The sequence below is a fragment of the Saccostrea cucullata genome, unplaced genomic scaffold (genome assembly GCF_032062105.1).
Source record: "Saccostrea cucullata isolate Sc308-1 unplaced genomic scaffold, CSIRO_AGI_Scuc_v1 ctg793, whole genome shotgun sequence".
NCBI classification, from domain to species: Eukaryota; Metazoa; Mollusca; class Bivalvia; order Ostreida; family Ostreidae; genus Saccostrea; species Saccostrea cuccullata.
In genome coordinates, this window is record NW_026923446.1 from 109554 (window position 1) to 125000 (window position 15447).

General features: G+C 35.2%; 2 protein-coding genes across 2 annotated transcripts in view; one reads left to right on the plus strand and one right to left on the minus strand.

Moving 5' to 3' along the window:
• The window catches only part of LOC134264052 (bromodomain adjacent to zinc finger domain protein 2B-like), a 35202-nt gene extending 26148 nt beyond the window's left edge, over nucleotides 1-9054 (plus strand). Inside the window, 16 exon segments of the mRNA XM_062746350.1 lie at nucleotides 191-300; nucleotides 557-631; nucleotides 738-918; nucleotides 1060-1116; nucleotides 1242-2622; nucleotides 3047-3205; nucleotides 3612-3748; nucleotides 3866-4018; nucleotides 4263-4438; nucleotides 4975-5188; nucleotides 5423-5512; nucleotides 5645-5701; nucleotides 5837-5992; nucleotides 6177-6379; nucleotides 7067-7210; nucleotides 7362-9054. Coding sequence (XP_062602334.1) covers nucleotides 191-300; nucleotides 557-631; nucleotides 738-918; nucleotides 1060-1116; nucleotides 1242-2622; nucleotides 3047-3205; nucleotides 3612-3748; nucleotides 3866-4018; nucleotides 4263-4438; nucleotides 4975-5188; nucleotides 5423-5512; nucleotides 5645-5701; nucleotides 5837-5992; nucleotides 6177-6379; nucleotides 7067-7210; nucleotides 7362-7569 — 3501 coding nt within the window. The 3' untranslated portion in view covers nucleotides 7570-9054.
• The window catches only part of LOC134264058 (transmembrane and ubiquitin-like domain-containing protein 1), a 39983-nt gene that overhangs the window by 19386 nt on the left and 5150 nt on the right, over nucleotides 1-15447 (minus strand). The gene's annotated exons all lie outside the window — the stretch shown is intronic.

Below are 15447 nucleotides of genomic sequence, written 5' to 3' on the forward strand. Positions count from 1 at the left end.
TGATTTTTAGATAAATTTATGAAATTGTAATATCATGATTTTTTTTTAATTTTTAACATTAAGTAGACTTTTTTTATGCAAGTCAGGTAATTCATGAACATCCTTTGCTGTAACTAATTTCTTTTCAACAGAAATTTTATTTGGTGTGATAGTTTCTTTGCATTGCTAATAAATTGATTTTTTATTCCAGATGAGTGATTGGTTGAGTTCTAAACCACTAGAATCACTGACAACATCTCAGAAAGCCTCAGTTTTAGCATTCCTTGTCAATGAGTTGCTGTGTGGAAGGCACATTGTCTTGTAAGCATTGCAGGACCAAGAGAATGTCATGTCTTAAACTTTTAATTAATAAACTTGAATTTTAATTTTTAAATCTGTATAAGTACACTTTACATTTTTGTATAGAATTGTTAAAAAAAAATTAACTGGATAAATAACTGAAACAAGAATTGGTGTTAAGTGATTGATGTGCTGTAAAATGAACCTTGGCTATATGAAGTGTAGTGTGCCTTTTACATCCCTATAGTAATGAATATCAACATATTAATGTTAACAGGGAGATAGAGAAGCAGCTGGAACACATGGGTGAGATACGTAGAGACAAATGGGTAGTGGAAGGAAAACTCAGAAGGTGGGTCCTCTTAAAGACTTTTATATAGAAGTACAGAACTAAACATTAGAGGAAAAGGGACATTGTTGTTGAATTTATTGTAATGAAATGCCTCTACTTTTGACAGACTGAAGGCTGTTCAGAATAAGAAGTTTAAGAGTGTACCTAAGCCCCCACCACTGGACAGTGAGAGTACGTCACAGATGACCAGTAAGAAAGGGAGTGATGAGGAGGATGAAAAGGAGGAGGAGAGTGGGAACGAGAGTGGAGGGGAGGATCAAACAGGGGCCAATGAGGCAGATGGAGAGGTAAGAGTAAAGGGGACAGTATTTTTTCATGAAAAATATAAAGGTAATATCAAGAGAAGTGCAAATTGCAAATTATTGATAATTGCTGATTGCTGGCTCTGTCAAGATCTCTGGACATTTACTCTTGTTTTTCTGAAATAGGATGAAGAGCCCACATCATATGAGGAATGTGAGAAAGAAATTGATAAGCTTCAAAAGGTAAAATATTTTTGGATATATTCTTAGCTTCTATGGAGATGTATCAAGGAAGAAAATGAAGTCTTATACTGTTACTTTATTAAAAACTCTTAAATTTTCAACAGTCTTTGCCATCTTCATTTCAGCAACATGCTCAGTGTCGCGCAAAAGTGTTCAAGGCTTCACATAAGGTTCGTGCAATATCTCTGGGTCAGGATCGATACAAACGCCGCTACTGGGTGCTGCCTACCGCAGGAGGAGTGTATATAGAGGGGCAGGAGTCAGGGTACTTTGATGAAGAAATCCCAAGTAGCTGCATGAATGAAGAAGTGAAAACGGAAGTGAAAGTAGAAGTGAAACAAGAAGTGAAAGAGGAAGTGAAGGAAGAAATGAAAGAGAAAGTAAAAGTAGAACCGGTTGAAGTGAAAGCAGAAGTCAAAGAGGAAGTGAAGGAAAGAAAGGATATATTGAAGATTCCTGTGTACAAGAAAGAAATTAGAAATGAACATAATGAATGTGAAGTGCAGAATGTGATAAAATCAGAAGGATCCATCCCAGAAAAGTGTGATTCCAATCAAAATTCCAGTAAATCTGACCAAAGTCTAACTAAGCCATCAGAAAACATATCAAACTCTGTCAAAACAGAAAACTCAGTGCCCAAGTGTAATGGAGAAGAGTTCTCAATCCCATCTACCTCCAGGTGCAATAGTGCAAAGAGTGAAAGCTCGGACACAAATTCCCATCTACAAAATGGTTCCAGTAGCCAGCCTGGTCATTCTAAGTCAGACAGTGACATTAAACCCATCATCAGTAGTGCTCATGCCTCCCCATTGATATCCCCCTACCCAGCTGCTCCCTCCCCATTCTTTTCACCACCCATCTCAGGGGCCAGTCCCTCACTGCTAGGGGGCATGTCATTGTCATCTGCATCTTCATCCACATTATCATCCACACCACTGCCAGCTCATCAACAACCAAAGTCCTCTACACCATCCTCAGTCGACGCCAAGCATAGCTTCCTCAGCATAGATTCCTTACTGAAAAAGGACAGTACGTCAAGTAATCCGTCACCCTCCAGCAAAAGCAGTCTCTTCCCGTCCCCCATGTTTCCACTGGTTCCAATGACCCCAGACCAGATGATCAAGTCGTTCAGTGAGAATTCTAGCCAGAAGCCCTGGTTCAGCATTCTGCCCAGACTTCCTTGTGATGACTTGTCCATGACACATGGGTCTTCCCAGATGTCGATCCTACCTAGTCCGTTCCAGAACTCATTTTTATCGCCAATGTCATTTGGTTCTTTCCCTGTGCAGAGCCCCTCATTCTCATCTTTCAATGTGTCGCAGTTGTTTGGGACTTCTGATGTCAGTGGAATGTCTCTCAACTCTACAGCACAGTCCAGTGTTAATGACTCGTTTAAGATTCCAAACACTCCAAGGTCAGAAACGGTGACCCCAGCCACCAGTATTCTGGAACAGAATGAGTCCCTCCTCTCAGAGTTACAGGGAGAGGCACAACCCATTCCTGAAGGTAATATTTAAATTTTGTATATGATCAATATGATTTCAATGAAAATTGACTACGAAATGTCTGTGTTCCCTTCTTAAAGATTTTTTTCATGTATGGGACTGTAATAATTTTTTTTCCACAAGTACTTGAAAAATCAATACCCATTTTATGAGAAATGTTATAAACCCAGCGGATTATCCTTTCTATGTATAAGATTTTCATTGCTTATAATTTAATTTTCATTCATTTGATGTAAGAAAAAAAATGAAACAAAATGACTTCAATTTGTACAAAATTTGAAAAGTACTTGATATGAATCATTGTGAAGGCAAAAACGATATAAAGTAAATTTTTTATCCAATCAAATACAGCGTTACAACCAGAATTAAATTATATGAATGTAAAATAAATGAATTTAAGATCTCCAAAGACATTGTTTTAACAGAGGTCCAGAAAGGGTGGTGGAAGATTTCTGAGGAGAAGCAAGTGCAGACAGTCCACAGGAATCTTCATCCGCGAGGAATCCGAGAGAAATCCCTCCAGAAGTCACTCCAGAAATGTCTGGAACATGCCTGCTCCTCCTGCAAACAGGACAACAAAGAGGGTAGGGAACTCACTTAAGTACAGTACAACTCGTTTAGTACTAACATGAATATTGCGAATTCATGGAATTCAGCGAAGTTATCTTAGATCCCCAGCTATGTAAATTTAATGAATTCCTTTTACAGATATAATGAATTACGGATATAGCAAAGTAATTTCACAGGTCCCGGCGACGTCGTTATAACCAAGTTTTACTGTATTAAATTTACAGTAATAAATTCATATATTTAAAAAAACTTAATGTCTATAATCCAGAATATTTTTTAATCCTACCTATCTCTCTGGAACCAGAGGTATCAGAAGTTTTACTGCCCTGGTGCTTTCAGAATTCTTCTTAAATGATGATCTGTACATGGATATTCTGTATTTTTAAAATACATTGCTAACTTTACATGTACTGTTTTCAGTGTACAGTATGGTGTCTGACACAAGTGATGATGAGGAGAAAGAGGACAAGACAGAGGAGAAACAAAAGGAGGAGAAAGAGGACAAAAAGGATGAGGACACAAAGTCCTCAGAGGACACCATATCAGAAAAGAAAGGTTGATATCTATGTGTTTAGATGATGTTATTAGAATATGTGAATTTTTTGTTTTACAGAGGACACTTTCATAAAGAAAATGTTTTGTAAGTGTAATACCAGTAAGTTTCTTTTTTATAGATGAAGATAGAGAAGATGGAGGTAGAGACATCCATTGATCCAGAGGAAGAGAAGATTCGGTTGGCTGACCTTAGTCACCAGGTGGAGCTTCAGGCATTGGAGGAAGTAGAGAATCTAGAGGAGAGGATTGCCTCAGCCAGCCTTCAGGTCAAGGTCAGTAGCAATAATATTCATTGCAACAGACACATATTCAGAGTATCATAGTATGGTTTTTAGAAGAGAATAATACTGTTTCAAATCTTGTTTGGAGAAAATGGGGCACAAGTAGAAAAATAACTACTTTGTATTTTGATTCAAATGATCGCCTGTTAAAATGGAGAGTGTGATGGTAGCAAATGCTGCATTTTTTTACTGTGAAAATAAGAATTTTTAATATACTTCTTATATTACATTTCAGGGTTGGAAAGTACCCCAGAGAATCTCAGATGAGGGTAACATTACACTTGTCGACAGGTTTAACCATGAGAAGCTGGGACCCAATGAGAAATACCCACTGGATGCTGCCAGGGATAAACTGGCTCAGCTAGAACCCAATATAGAAAGACGCTACCTCAAACCCCCACTCTGTAAACAGTAAGTAGTAACAGGGTGCTTGTGTAGAGAGGGATAGAGAAGGAAACAATTGTAAAGAAATCAAATGAAAATATCCACTTGGAAAAAAGGTTAAATGCTTGAAATGAGGAAGGTCAACTGATTGTAGTTTTATTTGATGAAAAAAAAATCAACAAAATTGATAATATTGTTGTTTATTCAAAATACAAAAATAAAATGTTATGTAAACCGAAACTCGCGAATACATTAATCAAAAACCTGTAAAACGTAAAGCTCTTTCAAAGATATAACTTTCACTGTAAAAGTATTTGAAAAGGAAATGCATGTAGTGTTTAAGAACCTATGGTAATCTGTTCACAGTTTTACATTCATATAAAAAATATAAATTGCCTGTAATGTATAACAGTGTACTATAACTTGTTCACAATTCAACATGTAAGCTTTCCTTTATACAGCATATGCATGCTGTATATTTGTGTTTATTACATAAAAAAATAAAACTGATTCAGATGTTGTTTCAAAAAAATCATTTTTCATCCTTTCTCAATCATCTCCAGAGTACAGATAAACCTGGCTAACCTGACAGCTAACACGAGTCAGAATGATGAGGATGAGGACGACGAGGGTAAGCCCTCTGACCCCGTACAGGTGTCCCAGGGGCTCATGTTGTGGAGGAACGCTGTCACCAAGGCCGCCAGCCCCGCCCAACTGTCTCTGTGTGTCTCCCTCCTCAACAAGTCCATCTCCTGGGAAAAGTCCATCATGAAAGTGGTGAGGAACAAAATCTCTCAACAGAGTATTGGGTGTAAATGCAGTTTACTTTGTATGGTTAATAAATAACTGATTTGAAATTTACAGAAAAACAAATCAAGGAATAAAACCCTAAAAATATTAATAAATGCAGTGTAATTAAGAAAGCTTTACTGTTATGGGAAAAGTTATTTATTTGTGATTATATGTATTCATGGTATTGATAAATTCATATGTTATCTATTGTGTTGACAGTTGTGCCAGCTATGTCGTCGAGATGATAACGAGGCTCAGCTCTTACTCTGTGACGGTTGTGACCGCGGGTACCACACCTACTGCTTCAAGGTTTATATCTTATCTAACAATATTTGGACAAATAAAAACATGACACTTGTTGAATGGATTTCTTTACTTTGATGGGTTTCATAAGCTTGTGCATGCAATATACTAAAGTGGAAATGTTTTTTTTTCTTTTAGCCAAAGATGGAAAATATTCCAGAGGGAGACTGGTACTGTTATGAATGCATATCAAAGGTAAGGAACTCAAACATTACCTTGTGAAAAATTTGCTTAGGAACAATTGCTTTTAGATTAATGAGGCTTGACTGTACACACTGATTATGAAGGTTAAGGCTTTATTGTCAACTTTTGTTCTTCTTGTCTCATTAGGCCACTGGTGAGCCCTGCTGTGTGGTATGTGGTAAAAGAATGGGCAGGATTGTGGAGTGTGACATGTGTCCCCGTGCCATTCACCTGGACTGCCTAGATCCTCCCCTACCTCGCATGCCCAGGAAGTGGGTGTGTCCAGCTTGTGCTGTCAATCAGGTTAGAACTCAGATTCCAGCTTTAGAAAAAAATCAGCTGTATATTTAATTCTACATTTTTCCCTTCACCAACAACAGTTTTTATGTTAATATATGAGAAAGGCAATCAGAGATGTGTAAATACATGTAATGTGAATTTTTTCTGCAATATCCCTGATGCACAAATTTGAACCACTTTCGAATAGGGTCCAAAGGGAAAAGGAAGGAAGAGTCCCAAAAAGAAAACTAAAGATAACAACACGTCAGGGAGAGAGAGAAAGGACTCTGATGCTGGCAATAGATCGGCCACAGAGAGTACCCCCTCAGAGAAGCCAGAGAAAAAGCGAGGGAAGGATCTGGAGAAGAAGAGACAGGCAGCAGAACACTCGGAGGACATGACTGTGTGCAGGTATAACAAAACAACCAGGTTATAGGAGAATAAGGCTTAATGTGATTTTAAATGGAATTTTTCTTTTTTTTAATGACATTTTACTAGCATTAAATGAAGTGAAAAACACATAATCTGACATATTGATAATGAATTCTCAAATTTACAAGGACTGAAATTGTTTGTTCCTGAAACTTTGCTGAGTTTTTATAAAACTATATACAGTATGGGATATTTAATAATAATCAAATACATGATTGAAGTGAAATAAAAATTAATGAAAGAGAACTATCCCTTTAGCAGAGTGTTTTTGTCCTTAAATTGTTTGGAGTGACCAAACATGGTACAGCATAATAAATACCGCATAAGTGGAAATTTTAGCGCAACGTAAAATTTAGCGATTTCTATCTAAAATTTGGGATTTTATTTTTAGCGAGAAGTCATTTTAGCGATTTTAAAATGCTAACTAAAGAAGCTATTACAAGTAATACGCTATTAATATTTAGCAATATTCAATTTTAGCGATGTCAGCACCCTTGCTAATAATGCCAAAATTAAATCCTCGCTAAAAATTCTACTTATATGGTAATTTTGGCATTGTGATAATTTATTCTTTTGTAAATAGAAGAGGAACTACCGGTAAATAAGAGAAGATAATTGTTATTTAAAAAAAATTCTTGTATGAAGGAATCATTGTATGTATTTCAGGCTGATTTTGACGGAGATGGATAAACATGATGAAGGATGGCCTTTCTTAAAACCTGTCAACTTCAAACAATTCCCAGCATACAAGAAGTACATCCGACAACCAATGGACTTTGCCACCATGAAGAACAAACTCAGGGATAACCAGTATGTATTGAAAATAATGGGTAGAAATTTTGTGGGTTAAGAGAGATGTAATATGTTCAGCTGATCTCATGTATGAAGACAAATCTACTTTTACTTCATGGGTCCCCATGGATCATATCATTTTATACAGAAAATCTCTTTTCCCCTTTAGGTACAAGACTCGTGGTGACTTTGCAGCAGACGTCCGACTGATATTCAATAACTGTCAGACCTTCAATGAGGACGATTCTGAGGTGGGCCGGGCTGGACACAACATGAGAAAGTTTTTTGAGGCTCGATGGAAACAGCTGATGTTGTCCGCCTCTTCTTCACCGTCGTCAACCAATAATGAGGAGAAAATGGAGGAGGGCGGGGACTAATTAGACGTCGTCAACAACCATTCGTTTTATTTATTCCTTTTTTTAAAGAAAAAACACTTCTTTTCTTATGCAAATTCTATTTATGATTTCATTGCAGCTATCAACACAAATCTTATTATATACTGATGTTGGCAGATTTTTTGAATATATTTATGATGTTGTGAATGTTGTGAAGAAAGAAATAAGTGTCTTAGAACTTTTAATAACCTCAGAATTTACAATTGTAGTGTGAACCTGATCTTGTTTTTGAATTCTATTTAACTAATGACTGGAAACAATTTTTAATTGTGGACTTTGTAATTCTTTTGTAAATAGAATTAAAGGTAATTCTGGAAATTGGCATTTGCGTCAGTTAGTTATGTATTTTCTGTGTCTTACAAATTCTCTGGGTTTTTCTCTTTCTCTCTGGGAAGAAGATAATGTGATACCTCAAGACAAACCTGTGTTCTTTTTAAATGCTAGAACTTCATATTCCCTGGACATTCAGTTTTATGAGCTCTCCATTAATTAGAAAACTAATTTTAAGTTTTTCAAAAATAACAATCTGAGGAAAAGAAGAGAACTTACACTGGAAAATAAGAGGTAAAGAAAAAAATTAAACTTGGTTGAAATAAGAATTATTTGGGTTGTGATTAAACATGTCTCTTAATTATCTATTCAGATTACCAGTAATAAGTTTTTCTGGTTCATTTTGATTTATTTTAAGATCAATATTTGGACATTGTAGTCAGATAAGATATTATTTCATTGAAATTGTTCTGGTTAGTTTTCATTATTTATCAGTTTTGAGATAGCAATAATTTACTTGAATGTAGTGTTTGATTTTTTATTTATTGAAAAAGTTTTTTTGAAAAGAGGAAATCTGTATATTCTTCATCTTTACCGGTACATTTGATAGGACCACCTGCTGCAAAAATCAACTACAACAATTCAACATTAGCATAATTTTGTCTCTAGTCCCTAAAACCATTTTTCCATTGGGTCCATAAGCATCATTCAAACAAAACAGAACACATTCCAGTGAAAACCATTGGCTTCACAATCCCTGATAACATATCACAGTGCTTCAGAACAGTTGGCAATTACACATTTTAGTCATATCAATTCATCTATTATGTGTTGTGTCACTTACTTTTGTTAATTAATGCACCATTTTCATTAAAGGAATTGTATGTTTTCAAAATAAGAAAAATTGGCATGTTTCAGATATTGTTTTTAACTCTCCAAGTTTTAAATTATATGTCTTTTTTTATATGTTGTTTATTTAATATCATCGTGAGGTTAATTAACCAATGCATTTTGTAAGCATTTGACTTTTTCCTCTTGCACAAAGTGATTACAAATATTTCATAAGAGAGCACACATTGCTTTTGTAGATTGTAACTGTGTTGTATAAATCTCTTTAAATAATTATAACCAGTTATGTGTTGATGTAAAGATTTGTTAAATTAATATCTTTCAAATCAATAAAATTGTAATACTTAGAACAGTTTATGTTTGTTGATTAATTTTTCCATGAAAAAAAACAACCATGACCAATTGTTATCTCCCTTGTTGAAATCACAGGAACTGAAATGCAAAACAGATTCCAAGTTACAATCAGAGTAGATGGGTCCAATTTATATTTCATTTGAAAACATAGGTAATCAGAGATTACAGAGCTCACCTCAACGAATGTTGTCTTTAAGTAAGGCAAAGTCACACAATTATATCTAAAAATGCAAAATTTATGCAATTTTGATCTGATACATTGGAATAGACCTATATAAAAACTTCAAACTAGTTCTTCATCATGAAAACATAATTAAAATCCAGCATCTGAAGCAAATTTGAGAGTTTTCATCCTTTGATGCATCATTTGTGCAAGTTTGGTTTATATAAACCTTATAGTATCTTGATAATAGACCTGCACCCATAACTTTTACCTGGTCCATTATCTGGAAAATGTATGTCAAAATCAGCATCCAAACCAAGTCCATTAGTGTGCATCCTCAGATGTATCATCCATGCAAGTTTGCTCAACATAGGGCTCATAGTTACTTGGAAATGAAACCTGCATAAAAAACTAACCTTTTCACTCATCCAGAAAATGTAGGTCAGATTCAGAATCCGATGCTGGCCTGGTAGAATGCATCCTTAGATGTATCATCCATGCAAGTTTGGTCATAAAAGAGCTCATAGTTACTTGGAAATGAATCCTGCACCAAAAACTTTAACCTGTTCACTCATCCGGATAATGTAGGTCAGATTCAGCATCCGAAGCAAATCTGGTTGTATGCATCCTGAGATGTGTCATCCATGCAAGTTTGGTCAACACAGGGCTCATAGTTACTTGGAAATGTAACCTGTACCAAGAAATTTAATCTGTTCACTCAACCGGAAAATGTGGGTCAGATTCAGCATCCGAAAAAAATCTGGTAATATACATCCTTAGATGTATCATCCATGCAAGTTTGGTCATTAAAGAGCTCATAGTTACTTGGAAATGAATCCTGCACCAAAAACTTTAACCTGTTCACTCAACCGGAAAATGTAGGTCAGATTTAGCATCCATAGCAAGCCTGGTAGTGTGCATCCTTAGATGTATCATCTATGCAAGTTTGGTCAACATAGGGCTTATAGTTACTTGGAAATGATCGAGACTGCACCAAAAATGTTAAGGTCATATGCAACGTAGTTTCAATTGAACTTTTATTGGGTTCTTCCCTGGAGTTGAAGAGTTCCACTAAATGAAGGGCCTGTGTGCAATATTTTTAATCTCTATATATGGATTTGTACACCTCTTCTTAAGCAATTTTTGATGGAAAAATTCTGGAATTTATGTTTAGTAATTTTTGTACATTTTTCTTTGAATAATGCAAAAAATTTCAAAATTTGATATCTTTTCAAACCTCCTGGTAACGCGTGCTGATTTTGTGTCTAAGAACATGTTATGGTATTAAAAGTTTAAATTTAGAATATCTTGAAAAATTATCAGTAGGTAACACACCCTATTACCGGCAACTGTGACAACCGATGCAACTGTGACAACAGACGGAAAAGTTATCAATCAATATGACAAAGACCTAATTGATATCATAATTTTAACATTCATTTACTTTCGTTTGGTGGTTTCCCGTGTTGATATAACCTTAAACTATTTTTCTGTTGAATATAAAACAATTATTTCTTTTTGAAACAAAATAAGAACAGAATAAAGCTAAATTTCAATCGTTATTCAAGAAAAATTGGTTAAACTCAGCTTATAAAATAAAAACTACTACTCTGCGGTCTTATTTCTTGTTGTATATAATTAATTTAGACTCTCTACACCTTAACTTTATAATGTGGATGGACTTTGTTGTTTAACAAGTGTGCTGCAAGTGTTTGATTTTGATGGGTCAAGACATTTTGGCTGTCGTGAACAACAGATGTTCGTTTCTGTGGCAAACACTGACGACAGATAATGGCAATCGGTAACACATTTATTTTAATCTGGATTTCAACTTTTAAAACGTTTTTTTCTTATCAAGATCAGTGACAAAAATATGACTAGTTGTCAGACATCTCTATACATTATACAATTTATTATTTCAGAAGATGATTGTCTATCTAAGAACGAAATATGATCTCTCTGCAAACATTTGCTACAAGTCTTCAACATACATTGATGCAAACTTGCTACAAAAACATTGCTGCAAATGATCCTTTGCTGCAACGAAGCTAAAGAAACCATAACAAACTTTTAAAACCTTTGTGTTTGCAGCAAGTTTGTCGCTTGTTTTGACAAGCTTATAGCAAACAGTTACCCTAGCTGCAGATCTGTAGCGTTATGGTTTTATATGGTTATATGGTTTTATGCAAAAAAGATGCAATTTACGGCGCAATATTTTTTGCGCTCTTTTGGGGAGAATTTCTCCACTTTCTAGCATTGGTTAATCAACTACCTTTCACTCCCTAACTATAGACACATTATATAGCCAATATGTATACCGTATAAGTGGAAATTTTAGCGAGACGCAAATTTAGCGATTTCTCCTTAAAACTGGTATTTTATTTTTAGCGAAAAGTAGTTTTAGAGATTTATATTGCTCACTTAAGAAGCTATTACAAATAAAACGTGATTAATTTTTAGCGATATTAAATTTTAGCGATCCCAACACCCTCGCTAATAATGCCAAAATTAAATCCTCGCTAAAATTTCCACTTATACGGTATTTTATCTACCTCCCAACAATTTACAGTTTTCTCTACAGGCAATAAACTCGCTAGAAGTGAATTTTCAGCAATCTAACAAATAAGTTTAATCAAGTGAGTTTATCACTTGTAGAGACGACTATAAAGGGTTGGGAGATGGATAAATTATGAAGATTAGTTAAATAATGTGCCTAGAATTAGGTATTGAAGATTAGTTTATTGAACGATGCTGGGAAGTGGAGGAATTTTCTCTCCAAAAGAGCGGAGAAAATATTGCGCCGTAAATTGCACCTTTTTTGCATTACGGGATATGTAGCGTTATGGTCAAAGAAAAATATATAAAACCATAACGCTACAGATCTGCAGCTAACAGTTACCCATGCAAAAGAGGTTTACCGCTGGTTTTAACCTGCTGCCAATATTATATTTTTTAAAGAAAGATATGAAGATACTACATGTAGTAACGTTCAGTGTTTAAGCTCAAAACTCCATTAAACAATACAAAATGGAGCAGAAAAACGGGAAATTCTAAAACATAGAAATGGGCACGACCCGTCCCATGCGTGGAGGAGTGATCACCACCTGCCAAGTTGTTTGCTTTATGTCATGATCGAAAAAAAAAAAAAAATCATTCGACAATTCAGTATGTGCAAATGATGGCCCCAAAATATATGGGGTAGAGGGAGGAGTCAATCAGCATTTGAATCAATGAAAAAATTTATTTGCTGACAGGGACATTCTGTAGAAATAAAGAAATGATGACTTAAAAACAAGATTGTTGATATTCTTCTTTCGTCAATTTGTTTGTCAATTATTTACCTCATTCTAGAAATTTTAGAAAATCCTGCGTATAGCATGCTTTTGCGTATCGAATCAACAGAGAGTTAAACAACACCCTGTATGTATGTGATGAACGTAGTTTCCTGCATAAGTAAGGGAAGTTGACGATTGAAAAGTTATAGTCATTACTTTTATATTAAAAAAAAATTAAAACAAAACCATATCTTATCAGCCAGACGTTGTGTGATATCTACAACTTCAATTAAAATATTTCAAAATGGCGATTTCTTTGTTGACCTAGGTACAATCTACATTTCATTGGCTGGTTTGACTTGTTTACTGTCATGCGAGCTTCCTGCAAACCTTCGGTTTGTCAGATTTGATGTTTCCAACGAATTTGTTGCTGCTGTATAAAGAGGCATGTATGTTTCTTGCAATGTTCCTGCAAACATTTTGAGTTCTTGCAAGATAATATAGCAATAGTTGTAATGTCGGCCGAAACATCGCAGCGAGCGACAATAATCTTCAAGAAAACTTTTCCTGTGTACATTTTTGTTTGCTAAAGTCTGCAGCAAACATAACAGTTTCCTGAGGAATGCCAAAATTAGCAATTTTAAAAACCTAAGTTTATAACTACATAAAACTTGTAAATAAAAAATCACTTTTAAGTACTTTACTATGGTCCTTGATATGTTACAGTATTAAAAAAAAATGTTTAAGTATGAGAAACTGATCCTTTTTGTTCTTTTTAGTTTTTTCATAGGCAAATATTTTCAGTCTGTGTCAGATTTTTGTAAATTGTAGAGATTTAGATTAAATAAACTTCATTATTAAATAAAATATCAAATAAAATTCTGATACAATTGAGATTTGATTTTTAACATTCCGCCTTATCCCCCATCTTCTTTACGAACACCACTGGGCCGTCTTATTTAAACATGTTCATGTTGATTATCGAAGTTATTCAGTAGCTGCCTATGGCAACCATGCACGGGTACTTGTGGAGAGGAATAACCCCCCCCCCCCCGTCCGAGGGGCATATCCATAAATTCCTTTGATAGCAAGTACCATACATTTGACCAATATTGACAGCCAAAATATGTCTTGACTTAATTTGAAGCCTACTAGTATCAGGATACAGCTAATTTGTACTTGATCAAATTTTGTATCCACTGTTTCCGATTGCCGTATTTCGTTTTAAATCTGCTGTCATTGTTCATGTTGTTTGCCTCGTCTGTTGTACCTGATAGCCAAAATGATTTCACCAAACAAAATTAAACTCTTGCGGCGCTATTATTAAACAACAAAAATTATCCATATTTTAAAGTTATGTCGTAAAGAGTCTGAATTTATTATATACAACAAGAAATGTGACCGTAGAATAGCAATTTTTATTATATAAGCTCAATTTGACCAATTTTTCCTGAACAACGATTGAAATTTAGCTTTATTCTGTTCTTATTTTGTTTCAATAAGGAATCATAGTTTTATATTAAACAGAAAAATAATTTAAGGTTAGATCAACACGGGAAACCACCAAACGAAAGTAAATGAATGTTATAAATAGTCAAAATTATGATATCAATTAGGTCTTTGTCATATTGATTGATAACTTTGCCGTCTGTTGTCACAGTTGCATCGGTTGTCACAGTTGCCGGTAATAGGGTGTGGGTAAGGTACGTTGCGTATGTCCTTAACCTGCATCAAAAACTTTAACCTGTTCACTCAACCGGAAAATGTAGGTCAGATTTAGCATCCATAGCAAGCCTGGTAGTGTGCATCCTTAGATGTATCATCTATGCAAGTTTGGTCAACATAGGGCTTATAGTTACTTGGAAATGATCGAGACTGCATTTTGTGTCTAAGAACATGTTATGGTATTAAAAGTTTAAATTTAGAATATCTTGAAAAATTATCAGTAGGTAAGGTACGTTGCGTATGTCCTTAACCTGCTCCAAAAACATTAACCTGGTCATTCCTTTGCTGAAATTGCAGCATCTGAAACTTTGAATGGTACAATGAAACATACTATAAGCATTTTCAATGCATATCTAATCAATATAGGACATAGAAGTATATAAAAAGAAAACTGCTCCAAAAAACTTAACCAGTGGGACGTCGACGCCAAGGGTATTACATGAGCTCCCCCAACTTCGTTGAGGTGAGCTAAAAATGCAACATGTTTTGACCTCATTTCACTTTCTTCCTGCCTTTCATTTGGTCTTGAAGAATTTAAATTCTTTTAAGTCTTGGTCATCGGAGTACGTACTGGTGCTTAAATGGTCCTTCGAGATGAGACTGTATAAACCAAGGTCCCATGTCGCAGCAGGTTTTGGCATGAAAAAGATCCCTTGTCTAATGACATTAAGTGCCCCACAGTGGGGCCTTGTCTAATGACATATCAAGTGCCCCACAGTGTGGCTTGAACCAGTAACCTGGGGATACAGACTAAACATTCATGACTATTAAGCTAAGTGCTCCACATCATTTTGTCTTAAGAATATAAAACGTATACATACTTAAGATGAAAGATGGAAAAAATCTTTGCATTTTGAATTACTTGGCAAATTAAACAAGAGGCCCAGGGGCAACAGCGCTCACCTGAGCACATCGGGCTTGAATTTACCCCCCCCCCCCTCCAGGCGTTCATCATTTGAACAAACTAGAATCTACACTACCTGAGGATGCTTCCATATAAATATCACTAATCATAGCTTTGAAGTACTAATGAAAAGAAGATTTTAAAAGGTTTTCCTATATATCCATATGTAAAACTTGGGTCGGCCATTTTGGCCCCACCCTAGCCACGGGGGTCATGATTTGAACAAACTTGAATCTACACTACCTGAGGATGATTCCACATGAGTTTCATCTTTCCTGGCCCTGTGGATCTTCAGAAGGATTTTTATTGATTTTTCCTAA